At 49.9% G+C, this 14,355-nt stretch overlaps 1 protein-coding gene across 1 annotated transcript in view; it reads left to right on the plus strand.

Moving 5' to 3' along the window:
- Ampd3 (adenosine monophosphate deaminase 3) overlaps positions 1-12,679 on the plus strand; it is a 46,430-nt gene extending 33,751 nt beyond the window's left edge. The window contains exons 8-15 of the mRNA XM_038335749.1: positions 1,113-1,244; positions 1,763-1,926; positions 2,442-2,568; positions 3,649-3,812; positions 4,761-4,881; positions 6,698-6,871; positions 10,433-10,543; positions 11,400-12,679. Coding sequence (XP_038191677.1) covers positions 1,113-1,244; positions 1,763-1,926; positions 2,442-2,568; positions 3,649-3,812; positions 4,761-4,881; positions 6,698-6,871; positions 10,433-10,543; positions 11,400-11,576 — 1,170 coding nt within the window. The 3' untranslated portion in view covers positions 11,577-12,679. The remainder of the gene's footprint in view (positions 1-1,112; positions 1,245-1,762; positions 1,927-2,441; positions 2,569-3,648; positions 3,813-4,760; positions 4,882-6,697; positions 6,872-10,432; positions 10,544-11,399) is intronic.
- Positions 12,680-14,355: the final 1,676 nt, after the last annotated feature.

Here is a 14,355-nt window from a genome sequence, read left to right on the forward strand (position 1 = left end):
TCATGCAACTTCTAGTTTTCAAAACTGTTAGAGTGTTGAATGATGGTGTGGTTGCTGTAGAAACTGCATCGTGGTTCTTTAAGAAACAGAATCCACTATTGTTGACTCCTCCTCGTACACTTGAAGGCATTGAAAACTGGGTTGTCAACAGACACTTGCATAGTGGTGTTTATAGCAGCATTACCTTCAACAGTCAGAAAGTAGAGAGTAACACAGTATTCACAGACAATGCAAACATAACAGATACACATGGGAAATACTGTGGACCTAAAAAGGCACAGTAAAAACTTTATTCTTTCTTTTTCTGATTCCATTTTCTGTGATGTATGTATGTTTTTGCACATGTGTGTGTATGTGTGTGTGTGTGTGTGTGTGTGTATATATGTATGTAAAGGCCTGAGGTCAATACTGGGAGTCATCCTGGATTGCTCTCCCACATTATTAATTGAGGCAGGGTCTCTCCATCAAACTTAGAGCTCACTGCTATGGCTAGTCTTAGTCAGTCTCTTTGGGGGTCCCCTCTCTCTGACTTCTGAAGCTGGAATTACAGGCAGGGCCATAACAGCCACCTAGCATTCATGTGGGTTTCTGGGGATCTGAACTCTGATCCATAGCGTGTGCAGTAAGCACACCAATTGCTGAGCCGTTTTCCCTGACACTAAACTCGTTATTTTTGATTGTTCAGTGGTCTTGAACCCTTTGCTCTGTGTGGCGGTTGTGTTCATTAGACTCTACCATCGTCCTGTCCAAATAGTCCTATTTGACTGAGGGGACGTGGCCCTGGCATTCAGGACTTCCAAGGTTTCATGCAGAAAATTACAGAGTTGGGCATGGTGACAGGCAAAATCCTAGCCCTTTGGAGGATGAGGCAGAAGGATTGCAAGTTTGACGCTACCTTGTACTACATAGTGTTGGATTCTATCTCAAAGAGAGGGAGGTAGGGAGGGAGAGAAGGAGAGAGAGACACACAGAGAGAGACAGAGAGACAGAGAGACAGAGACAGAGATGGGGATGACAACATTTTCCAGTGTGGCTGTCTTGTAATGGCCTGGAGAAACAGTTGGTAGCTGCAGAGAAATGTGGTGGAGCTGACTGGTGTCTCCTGCTTATAGGGCCGGCAGACTTTCCACCGCTTTGACAAGTTCAACTCCAAGTACAACCCGGTGGGGGCCAGTGAACTTCGGGACCTGTATTTGAAGACTGAAAACTTCCTGGGAGGCGAGTACTTTGCTCGGATGGTCAAGGTGAGTGAATCCTCAGTCCCTTCAGAGGCCTAACCTTGACTGCCTTCAAAAAGGAGGGGCAGGCATGACCTCTGTCCCTTCCTCTCCCTGAAGGCCCTGTACCACTCAGCACTGGCCCATGCCGGTCTCCTGCTCTCAAGCATGGGCAGGTGTGTTGTGTGGGTCAATGGCAGGAAAGGGGAGAGGAAGGAAGAGCTCATAGTATCCTGGTGCCACCCCTGTCTGCTTGCAGCCTGAACTCGGATGGTCGCAGGCTGGCTCCAAGTGGAGACACGGCCGCTGCTCAGCCTGGTTCTACAGCCAGGCCCATTTCTACAGCACACCTGTGTCAAACCCTGGCCTCTCTCCCAGGAGAAGCCTTGGCTGGGGAGTGGGTGCTTACGTGGCAACACCAGAGATTTAGATCAGCTTTCCCACCTACGAGCAGGGAGCTAAAGGATCCCAGGGCCCACTTGGAGATTGGGGTCTCCCATAGAGCTGGGAATCTCCTGGGCTCACTCAATTCTTCTTGGTACCAGGAGGTGGCCCGGGAGCTGGAGGACAGCAAGTACCAGTACTCAGAACCGCGACTCTCCATCTATGGCCGAAGTCCCCAGGAGTGGCACAGCCTGGCCCGCTGGTTCATCCAGCACAAGGTCTACTCCCCTAACATGCGCTGGATCATCCAGGTGCCCCGGATCTAGTAAGTACCGTGCCCATGTCTGCCCTGTGTTCTCTGGGGACCGCAGCCTGTATCCATGACTCCTGTGCTATTGAGGGGTGAGGAGGAGTGGTTGTGTTTGGCCCTCGGCACATGCCATTCTTGCTTTTGAAGAATATGCAGCAAGGCCTTGGTGGGGACTTCTTCCTGCCTTCTCATTGAAGACTTGGGTGAGCCTGGAGCACAGCATGACCGGCAGAGTCCTGCATTGCTGACCCCTCCCTGACTGTCACTCAGAGCGCCTCTCTTGTCCCCTGCTGGGCTGGGCATGGGGTTTAGAGCAGCCGAGGGCAGAGTCTGCTTGAGGACTTCTTCATCCGATCTCACCCAGCCTGAAGCCCACCACTTCACTCTCGGGGTCACCTCTGACTTGGTGGGCACAGGAAGATGCGGAGTTTGCAGGACACTCTCTGCACTGGGTGTTTGCTCTGCTGAGAAAGTGACTGGGGCCCACCCAGCAGATCAAATCCTAACGAGCAAGCCTTTGATTCCCCCAGTGACATATTTAGGTCAAAGAAACTACTGCCAAACTTTGGGAAGATGCTGGAGAACATCTTCCTGCCCCTTTTCAAGGCTACCATCGACCCCCAAGATAACCGGGAACTTCACCTCTTCCTCAAATATGTAAGTGCTGGGGCCTCTCGTGAACTCAGTGTGGAAGAGGAGGGCACACCTGCTCCACAGTGCCCCGGTTGGTCTTCCTCCTCCCTCCTACTCTGCTTTCCTCCCAGCTCCTGGACCCCAGTCCTGGGCTGCCAGCTCCAAGAAGCTGTCTAAAGGAAGGAGTGGAGAGGAGGCTGCTTCTCAGGGTAGCAGTTGCTGGTAATGCTGGGCAAGGTTGTATCTGTCCGCAGTAGAGAAGGACGGCCATGGGTAGGAATCCCCAGGAAAGAAGGAAGGGCGGCCATGAGCAGGAATCCCCAGGAGAGAAGGAAGGAAGGGCGGCCATGGGCAGGAATCCCCAGCTCAGCCTGGAGACTGGAGATACTTGCTAGAAAGGATTTCCCAGGTCCTTCCCAACAGAGCAGAGATGCCTCTTGGGCCACTGCTGTCAGGCATCCAGCTGGTGTCTTACCCGACAAGTCCAAAGGAATCCTCTCCCTATAGCCCGAATCCAGCCCTGGAGTCTATATGGGCCCAGAACCCGCTCATCCCACTTGGACGGTTTCCTAAATCACTTCGGTTCTGGTTTGCTCAACAACAAAACGAGGCTATAGTGACCGCCTTCCCCGCCCCCCGCACAGTGACACTTGAGTACTAGCTAGCTGGTGAGCTGGAAGGCCAGGAGGGCTTGAGGGATGAGAGTGGGTGCACAGACTATCACGGAGGGTCCCCTCCCATCCCAGACTGTCACTGCTGCTGTTGGCAATGGCTCCTGTTTCCTGCACATCCTGCCTCTTCAGCAAGGCAAAGAGAAAACTTGGCAGCTCAGACTCACCCTCATCTGGCCCAGCCTCAGGTTCTTCATTGTCTCTACTGCCACACTGGGGCTGGGCATTCTCTAGGCTGGTTTACTGGGCCTACTGGGGAGCCCTACGGGACACACTGAGGGGCTGCACCCCATCTCTGTGCCTTTGAGGGCTAAGGCTGCAGAGGCCCAGGATCCCCAAAAGAAGTATGAGCTCCTTAACCCCTCCTGGAGCTGAGCTGAGTCCTGGATGCTCCTACCCTGGCTCAATGTCACCGTGGTTACTTCCCACACAGGTGACAGGGTTTGACAGTGTGGATGATGAGTCCAAGCACAGTGACCACATGTTCTCAGAAAAGAGTCCCAGTCCAGACCTCTGGACCAGCGAGCAGAACCCACCGTACAGTTACTACCTGTACTACATGTATGCCAACATCATGGTGCTGAACAACCTTCGCAGGTGGGTGATGTGACCATGTTCCACACATGTGATCCGTGGGTCTGTGTTCACTTCTGCCAACATGCACACCCAAACAGCTACTTAAATTTATCACAGCTGCTCGCACATGCGGGCATGCACATGAGGAGACTCATGCCAGTACAGATATGTATCCTCTGAGCAGTGATGCTATACATTTGCATGCACGTGTCATATGTACATATTCATCAGCACATATCTCTATGTGGCCTTGTAGATCCTTGGGAAAGAAAAGACCTAGGACATGCAGACATATATGCATGCTTGTTTATTGCCATTGAGCCATCTGCACATATGCATTTGTGCTTTGGAAAAACGTAACTGCATGTGATTGGCAGAGTCCAGGCACAGGAGAGATGGGGGTGAAGCATGTTCAGTCTACATAAGCCCTAGGCTGGTCTCCTGTGCCTGGGGGACACAGGACACAGCCACACTCCCTTCTCTACAAGTCTGATATTCCTTTACCTTCCTTTGGGATCATGGCTTCTCACTGGCTAACACGGAGTCAACCTAAGTTTGTGGTATGGAGGTTTAGAATAGGGTTGAGGAAAGAGCCTGGCACCAGGGTGGAGGGGGTCCTAGCTGAGCTCTGGGAGACAGGCTTTCCAGGCGTGGCTCTGTCACTGAGCTGCTCAGTGTCTTCCACACACGTCACCCTCTGGGCCTTTGCTCATTTCTATGGCAAAGAGTTTGGACTTGGTTTCTCATGGTGGATGGAGGCTACAGTCCTGGAAAGCAGGGAAGGGAGTCCTCTGCCCTGGAAGTGACGTCTCTTGGCTTCTGCATTGTAGGAGGGGCAGTTTCTAGGCTGCACTGGGTTCGCTGTGCTGACCATGCCATGGGGATGTTCCCCCCGGAGTGCGTCCTGGGCTGGGGGTGTGGGCAAGGTAAACCAGGGGCATGTCCTGACCTGGAGCCTCCCTTCCACAGGGAACGAGGCCTGAGCACGTTCCTGTTCCGGCCTCACTGTGGGGAAGCAGGCTCCATCACCCACCTAGTGTCCGCCTTTCTGACTGCAGACAACATTTCCCATGGGCTGCTCCTCAAGAAGGTAAGTGGACCACTCCCTGAGGCCATGCTGGGTGTGCTGGGTTCCATTTCCTCCCCCACCCCAGAGTGGTGGTCAGTGGTGCTGGAGGCCATAGCTTCTGGAAGGCTGGGCTACCTGCCATCTTCTCGGGTTCACTGACAATTTTTACTTATTTTCATGTATTTTAATCATTTTCTTTCCCCTCTAACTTCTCTCTCTCTCTCTCCCTCTCTCTCTCTCTCCCTCTCTCCCTCCCTCTCTCTGTCTCTCTCTCTCTCTCTGTCTCTGTCTCTCCCTCCCTCCCTTCCTCCTTCTCTTCCTCAACAACAAACAAAACAAATTAATGCAGGAAAAACAACCAACAAAAACAACTGGATTCAGCAGTGCTGTGGTTTAATCACACGCCTTTAATCCCAACATTTGGGAGACAGGGGCAGGTGGATTTCTGTGAGTTCGGGGCTAGCCTGGTCTACAGAGTGAGTTCTTGGACAGCCAGAACTGTTACACAGTGTAACCCTATCTTGAAAAAAGAAAAAAAAAGCAGCTGGGTTCACTTTTAATCATAAAATAACCAAACACATCATGATTTAGATTTTTTTAAAAAAAAGTAAACAGAAATCGCCTCCTTACTTTATAGAAGCAGTGCCAGTCATTTAGGATTTCCAGCCCCCTTTTCTTTCTTTTTTAAAGACTAATTTTTAAAAATTGTTTATTACATGTGTGTCTGTATGTGAGTCCATGCATGAGTGAGCGGAGGGGCCTACAGAGGCTGTCCTGTCCCTTGGACGGGAATTAAGGTTATTGTGAACTGCCCCCAATGTAACTCAGGTCCTCTACAAGAGCACTGCCTGCTCTGAGCCATCTCCCCCAGCCATCTTCCTCGATAGCATAATTTTAACGCAATGTTAAGCACAGAATTGGGATCCCTCCACATTGACTAACAACCCTTGTTCTGCGCTGCAATATTCCTAGGCCCCTCATTCTAGAGGCTTTGGACAAAGGACCCACATGAGGTCCATAGCTGACTCACAGTCCCCAGTGGTGGCCACAGTGCCATCTAGCTTCTGCTTTGTGCAGGTGATGCCACTGAAACCCTTGCTATGGTCCTGACGTCCTCTCTCTGGTCACACGTGTAAGGGACGGTGCTACATCAGGGAACTATAGCACCAAGCCTGCCTCCTCCCTTCAGGTTAGGTCTCCCAGGGGCTAGAGTGTGTACAGCCTCTGCTGGTCACTTCCTCACTGCCCTGTTCAAACACCTAACAGGCAGCATCTTAAAGGGGGAGGGGTCTAGCTTGGCTCACACTTTGAAGGATACAGCCCATCATGGGATGCAATGATACTTGGGTTATGTTGCATCTGAAGTCAGGAAGTGGAAGATGGGTGGGAAGGGGGTCCTAGCTATTAGAAAACTTCAAGGCCCACAACCAGTGACCCACCTCCTCTGGCCAGGCTCTATTTTCTAAAGGTTCCACAACCTTCTAAAACAGTGCCACCAGCTGGTGACCCAATACTCAAACACACAAATCTATGGGGGATATTTTATATCTAAACCAATGAAAGTCCGAACTTGAATGTTTCTCATACATATGGGAGTTCTTGTGGCCTGCCCACCCTGTGCAGAGAGTAAGATGTGGCCTCCTACCAGAAGCGGGTATTTCAAACAGTGGGCAAGACTCCCTGCAAGTCACAGCAATGAGGGGAGTGCAGGCAGTAGAGGCAGGTGGGCCTGGACACCGCAGCTTTCGTGGTCCAGACACTCTCAACCTGTGGTTTCCGTCGGCATTGGCCAATCCTCTGGCACATGTCACACGAGTGTTCGCTGGTTCTTTTGCAGAGTCCTGTATTGCAATATCTCTACTACCTGGCTCAGATCCCTATTGCCATGTCTCCTCTCAGTAACAACAGCCTGTTTCTGGAATATTCCAAGAACCCGCTTCGGGAATTCCTGCACAAGGGACTGCATGTCTCGCTCTCCACTGATGACCCTATGCAGTTCCACTACACCAAGGTGAGGATGTGGGGAGTTCAGGGGCGCTCCACAGCCACTGGTCCTGAGGCTCCCCAGCCTGCCACTGTGAGAATGTGGGGGTTCAGTGGTGGTCCACAGCCATCAGTCCTGGGGCCCCCCAGCCTGCCACTGTGAGGATGTGGGGAGTTCAGGGATGCTCCACAGCCCTACCACTGTGAGGATGTTGGGGGTTCAGGGGTACTCCACAGCCATCGGTTCTGGGGCTCCCCAGCCTGTCACTGTGAGGATGTGGGGGAGTTCAGGGGTGCGCCACAGCCGTCGGTCCTGGGGCTCCCCAGCCTGTCACTGTGAGGATGTGAGCCCAAACCCCAATTCTGTTTGGGGGTAATGTGGCTTGCTGAAGTCAAGGGATGAGTCCATGGTGAGGGGAGTCTTTGCCTTTCTCTCCATTACACCTTTTCTTTTTATGTATCTCTGTGATCTTGATAGAGTTATTAGAACACTCCATATTGTCTTCCTTTTTATTTGTGCAGTTGGCAGAGAACACCCTCTTCCTTAAGCTAATGGAGTCTAATAGACTAGTACACCACACACCCACAAATTGAGGCAAGATTTTTTTAGATGAATAGTATTTGTCCCTTTTGGGAGAGAGCAGGTTTCACTGTAGCCATGACTGGCTAGAACTAGAACTTGATATGTAGACCAGGCTGGCCTTGAAATCACAGAGATCTTCCTGCTTCTGCCTATGCCTCTGGAATGCTGGGATTAAAGGTGTGTGCCACCACGTCTGGCTTTGCTAGTAGTATCTTCATGATTATGCTCTGGGTCTCTGGGAGGAGAGAAGGGAAGGATGATGTCACGCATGGGTAACAGCCACGAGTGTTCCCAGAGCATTCCACTGGTGCTGACAAGATCAGCCACCCAATTGGCAAACAATAGAAGCTGCAGTGCCCTGGGCCCTTGACACCCAGAACAGAAACCTTCAAGGGGCTTCCTCCTATCTCTGTTGTGTCTGTTGCTCTTCATGGTGTGAAAAAGTAGGAATGCTTTTTAAAATATTCACAAACTTATTTAAAAACAGTAATATACTACTCTGGTTTCTCTTCCGAGTGTAAAAATCTTTTACCTTTAAAAAATAGTACTGTATTGGTTTGATGCCAGTAATCCAGCACTGGGGGGCCGAGGCAGTGGGACCCAGAGTTGGGGGCCAGCCTGGGCTACAGATGAAAACTTGCATTAAAACAAAACAAAAACAACTGAGAAACTAAAAACAACAATGACAATAACACACACATACACACACACACACACACACACACACACACACACACCTCCACCCACCCCAAAACAGTAATGGAATCATTAAATATTGTATAAATAGCAAAAAAAGTTATGAAAATATTTCCCAAAACAGCAGTCCCAAGAGTAGTGGTGGTGTTCTGCGGTTTGCTTTAATGTCTCGCTTAATAGGAGACAGCTGGGTTCCCATCTCTGCCCACATTCAGTTTCCTGAAAAGTGGATGAAAGCAATCCTGCCTCGCCACAGCTACACAGTTGGCAAATGAAGTTGGCAAAAGGTCTCTGAATCCCAGAAGCCTTTGTCAGCACAGTTTAAGACCGTCAACTGGAGGCAATGGGCGGGAAAGAAAGCGCCGGTGATGGACAGCAGACAGTTCCCGGTCAGAGCAGGGCTGTGGCTAAGCCCAGCCCCTTGGGACTGCATTATCTCCCCATGTGGAGGGAGCCTTTCTTGTTCATATTTAATGTTACATTTTACTCATTTTAACTTTTATTTTTGAACATTTTAATGAAAATAGTGTGTTAAATAAAAAGCAAAGCTAGTCAGGTGCAGTGGCACACGCCTTTAATCCTAGCACTCGGGAGGCAGAGGCAGGCAGATCTATGAGTTCGAGGCCAGCCTGGGCTACAAAGACAATTCCAGGACGGCTGGGATTGTGACAGAGAGAAACCCTGTCTCCAAAGACAAAACAAAAACAAAAAAGTAAAGCAAAAAGCAGGCACTAAAAATGTGCCTGATTCAGAGGAGGGGCGGGGCCTGGAGAGATGGCTCAGCCATTCCCAAGCACTGGTGCTCTTCCGGGGGACCAGGGTTTAATGCCCAGCACCCACATGGCAGCTCAAGACTAGCTCCAGCTTCCAGGGGATTCGACACCCTCACAGACACACAGACAAGACACCAATGCACATAAAATAAAATGAATTACTGAATATGTGCCGGACTACAGGGGCACTGAGCTTTTGAGAGGCTGCTGGCCTTGTGTGTAAGCTCCAGCAGAAGGCTCAACAGCTCAACTCAGTCTCAACCTTGATTACAACAACTCAGCTCCAGTCGGATATATGAGGCCCTGGAATGAAGCTACTGATCACACTGCACCAGTTAATCACATACTGCAACACTTAATCACACACTGCACCAGTTAATCACACACTGCAACACTTAATCACACACTGCACCAGTTAATCACACACTGCAACACTTAATCACACACTGCACCAGTTAATCACACTGCACCAGTTAATCATGTAACAGCTAATCACACGCTGCACCAGTTAATCACACTGCATCAATCAATCACACTGCATCAATCACACTGTATCAGTCAATCACACTGCATCAATCACACTGCACCAGTTAATCACACTGCACCAGTTAATCACACACTGCACCAGTTAATCACACACTGCACCAGTTAATCACACTGCATCAATCACACTGCATCAGTCAATCACACTGTACCAGTTAATCACACACTGTACCAGTTAATCACACTGCATCAGTCAATCACACTGCATCAGTCAATCACACTGCATCAGTCAATCACACTGCATCAATCACACTGTATCAGTCAATCACACTGCATCAATCACACTGCACCAGTTAATCACACACTGCACCAGTTAATCACACACTGCACCAGTTAATCACACACTGCACCAGTTAATCACACTGCATCAATCACACTGCATCAGTCAATCACACTGCACCAGTTAATCACACTGCATCAATCACACTGCATCAGTCAATCACACTGCACCAGTTAATCACACACTGTACCAGTTAATCACACTGCATCAGTCAATCACACTGCACCAGTTAATCACACACTGTACCAGTTAATCACACTGCATCAGTCAATCACAACCACAACAGTTATCACACTACAACAGTTAACTGGCTGAACTGCTTGACCAAGTTGTTGCAAGTTAGGGTTCCCTGTGCTCACTTCTGTTTCTCTGTCAAAGCCTCCATCACTTGATGGTCAATCTCAGAGGCTGCTGCTTTGGGTCGCACTTACAGATCCTTGTTTTGTTAGTTGGCGTGAATGCTCCTTCGTTTACCTAAGGAGCCTCCCTTTTAATAAGGACTCTCACAGAAGAGCAGGACCCCAGCTTTCTGACCTGCTAGGCCCTCCGTGCTGGTGAGCAAACAAACCTAGAAGTTTCCTTGATTTATCTCATGTGGTGACACGCAGTTGCACACACACAGATGGGTAGAGGAAAGCCACGGGAGAGCGCTTTTTGTGTGGCAAGGCTGCAGTGTTGTCTCACCTGGCCCGTGTGCTCTGGGGCGGGGTCTAGGAAGCGCTCATGGAGGAATACGCCATCGCAGCCCAAGTGTGGAAGCTGAGCACATGCGACCTGTGTGAGATCGCCAGGAACAGCGTGCTGCAGAGCGGCCTCTCGCATCAGGTGCGTGTGATTGGCTGGCCAATCCTTTCCCCTCCATAAGTGAGCACAGAGACCTCTGTGCATGCGGTACCTTCTAGGCACTGGGATAGGTGACAAGCTGAACAAGCCAGGTCTCAGGAGCCCTGACATTCAGGCTCCAGGAGAAACCTCAGGGGCCATCATGGCTGCCCCTCATCTACCTCAGACATGCCCTCAGCCAGGCCTTCCCTGGCCGCCCTCCTCATTCCCCTTATTTTTCGCCATAGCATGCCACACTGCAGACACTGTGCCATGCATTTTCTTATGTGTTTTTCAGTTTCCCTTTTGAATGGAAGTTGAGAGCAGAGGCTTACTCCATGTTATGTCCACAGGCCCTAAAACAGTCCTGGCAAGAGCAGGCACTGAGTGCACACATGAGATTCGGCACTTCAGTATTGCTCCCTTAAGAATCAGATGTGGAGCCAACACTGCGAACCTGAGCATCTGCTCAGGGGATGTCATTTGAACAGGAAGAGGGTTCTTACGGGGTCTTGAGAGATGACAGTTAAATGTCTAAGTGCCATGTGAGTTGTTCTGGGATCCAGCCTCTCCAGGAACACAGAACTGCCTGCCCGCGTTACCTCTCAGGAGGGATTCCTCTTCTGCTTGCCACCCAGCACAGGCCCATGAGTTCTGTAATTCTCTCTCACAAGAAAGGAGAGAATGACCAAGTGGTCGGGATCATGACCTGGAGGTCTGGGGAGACTTGGAGTCCCATGGGAGGAAGATGTCCCCACTGAGGATCAGCTTTAGATACAGTAGTTGTGTTGGGGTTCATGTCAAAGCTGTCTATGTGAATATAAAAATGAATCTGGTCTCACTTTCTCTTGGCCCACAGGAGAAACAGAAGTTTTTGGGACAGAACTATTACAAAGAAGGACCAGAGGGCAACGATATCCGAAAGACGAACGTCGCGCAGATCCGGATGGCATTCCGCTACGAGACCCTGTGCAATGAGCTCAGCTTCCTGTCCGATGCCATGAAGTCGGAGGAGATCACAGCCCTGACCAAATAGGCGCAGCACACGACACAAGCTCACACCTTTCGGTTTCAAGTCTGCTGGGGCTAATGGTGGCCAGGATCTCACTAGGGCTTTCGTCTGTGACGAGACTGCCTCTGAAGAAATCTCAAATCCCGATTTTGGTTGCACTTTATAAACATGCCTATTCTGTTAGCATTTCTGAGCCAGACGCTGGCCACCTCCCAGGGGCGGGGGATCCGGGAGCCGGCACTTGTGTATCCTTGTTCCTCGTTTTCCACGTCTCTGTGATTGCAGTGCATGTATGGTTGGGCCCGAAAGTCAAGTGACTTAGGCCTGAGTGGTATCCGCGATGCTCCTCTCAGCATCTGATTGGCTGGCTGCCTTACACCCCTTCAAAGTTCCCTTTCATAAAGGGGCTACCTTGAGAGAAAATGAGAGTCTCCTGTTGATGATTTGTGCAGTTTTTAAAAATGGGTTTCTTCATGTTTAGCCGCCCCCCCTTTCTTGTCAGGAAGCCTAGTGCACCCACTGATGCCATCACTCCTGTTGTGTTTCCTCAGCTAGGACTCGGCGAGTCACCGCAAACCGAGTTCTGTGAATCCATTTCATGGACCACTTTGGGGCTGGGGAAGATACAGCACGAGGTTCTGGGGCTGTTCATGCCATAGTTGCCTTTTAATGAAGGCCTCCGAAAAGCATAGGACCAGAGGACCTCTGTTCCTTTTGCTTCTAAAATCCTATGATTACGACTGCTACCACCTTCCCCCAGGAGTCAGAGCGGGGCAGTGAAACATTCTGAAGGACACAGAGGTCCTTGATTCAGTCTTTTCCCTACTCTCCCTTTACGCTTCACAAATGTTAGATTTTTTTTAAGTTACTTTAATATGGTGCATTTTACTTGAGAGCACAGATTTCTTCAGAAGCTATCGTGGTCCCAGGGGCCAGGTAGAAGTTTTTAATGTCAGTGTGGGGTTACACTTTCTCAGACCACTCATCTCTGTTGCTAGTGCCTAGAACACAGTAGGTGCTCAATAAATGCATATGAAAGAACGGAACGACTTCCTCTTTTGGCATCTGTATGTGCAGAATACTCAACAATGTTCAAAGACTTTCCTAGCTATTCACAAGGCAGAAGTCCTTCTGTATCATTTTACCTGGGAGACGCGCATTTGATTCTAGACTATTCTTCAGCAGCCACACAACCTATGGAGCCATGTCATCCTTCCAGCAGGCAAATCTACCATCTTACATGGCTGACTACGAAACAATGAAAGCCTGTCATCATCTGAGGGACTGTTTTTTGAAAGGCCTCCGTTTGTATACATTTGCCCAAACATAGTAAGTATTGTACAGTTTTTCATTGTACCAATTACTTTTTTTTTAAAAAAAAACCTACAAATAAACTCTCTTAGGATTATGACTCAGTGGAGCAAATATTTACTGTTTTAAGATGGGGTAGAGGGAAAAGCTGTGAGAAGTGGGGGGCATTGCAGGTCAAAGCTCAGACCCTGCCAGCTTACCCACACGGCAGCAGCAGCATAGCCGCACCTCGAGCTTTGCCCTGGCGCTCTTAGTCCGTTTGCCAGCACGTGCTGAGTCTTACATGTCCTGAGAGCTGCCCAGGCTTCTTTTTCTAACACTGCATTTTATTACGTTCTGTATTTCACTGACCCTCTTGGGGGGTGGGGATGAATCCCTGCTTTTGCTTGCTTTACAGTTTGGAAGCAGAGGCAAGACTATATGGAGCCAGGTTTCTTTTTTTGTTTGTTTGTTTGTTTGTTTTTTTGTTTTTCGAGTCAGGGTTTCTCTGCAGCTTTTTTAGAGCCTGTCCTGGAACTAGCTCTTGTAGACCAGGCTGGTCTCGAACTCACAGAGATCCGCCTGCCTCTGCCTCCCGAGTGCTGGGATTAAAGGCGTGCGCCACCACCGCCCAGCTTGGAGCCAGGTTTCTAAAGGCACAGATCCCATGCAATGCTCTCTGGCCAATCCTAAGGGCGGATGGTGGTCTTATATCCTACTTAAGCTGTGCTGCTGAAAACCGCCATGCTTGGTGAATCTGCTCGCTTGGTCTGGAAGGAAAGTGGGTTTGAGAGCGAGTCTGGCTCACCCAGTAGTTACTGCTTGCTGAGAGGTGGGCTCTTCCTCTGGGTCTAAACACAAATGAAGGTGACTGGTTGTGATGCACGTACTGTTCCATGCCGGCACCATGACTGTAGCACCAACAAAAGGGACAGAGCACAGACGAGCAGCCTCTGGGCTTCTGTTCTGTGGAAGACGAAGAAGAGCTAAGCCTATAGAGTGGCGTATTTATCAAAGTAGATTTGAGAAGGCTTTTGATACCAGTGTGTTCTTCTTCAAGTATGGTTGACGGGCACCAGCGAACTCACCTCTAAGCTGCCACCTCCTTCTGCTCTCCCTCTTGGGCAGTGAAGCTTAAGGCCCTTCTATAGTGATATTTTGTCTGTGCTTTAACAAATAAAGCTTGCTTGAAGATTGGAAGGTGGAGCCAGCCAGTAGTTAACCATCGAGGCCCGGCAGTGGTGGCACACACCTTTGATCCCAGGGCTTGGGAGGCACATGCCTTTGATCCCAGCACTAGGAGGGTGGAGACAGGATCTTGGGGACACCCTTTCAGGTTGAGGAGCTGGCGAAGTAAGAAGTGGCTGTGGCTTGCTCCTTTGTCTCTCTCATCTTTCCGCATTTACCCCTATATCTGACTCCGGGTTTCTATTAAGAACAATCAGAATTCGCGCTACACACTTCTCTAATGACATCCTTTTGCACGGAGAATACGCAACTGCCAGGGAGCAGT

This window comes from Arvicola amphibius, chromosome 1 (assembly GCF_903992535.2).
Source record: "Arvicola amphibius chromosome 1, mArvAmp1.2, whole genome shotgun sequence".
Taxonomy (NCBI): domain Eukaryota; kingdom Metazoa; phylum Chordata; class Mammalia; order Rodentia; family Cricetidae; genus Arvicola; species Arvicola amphibius.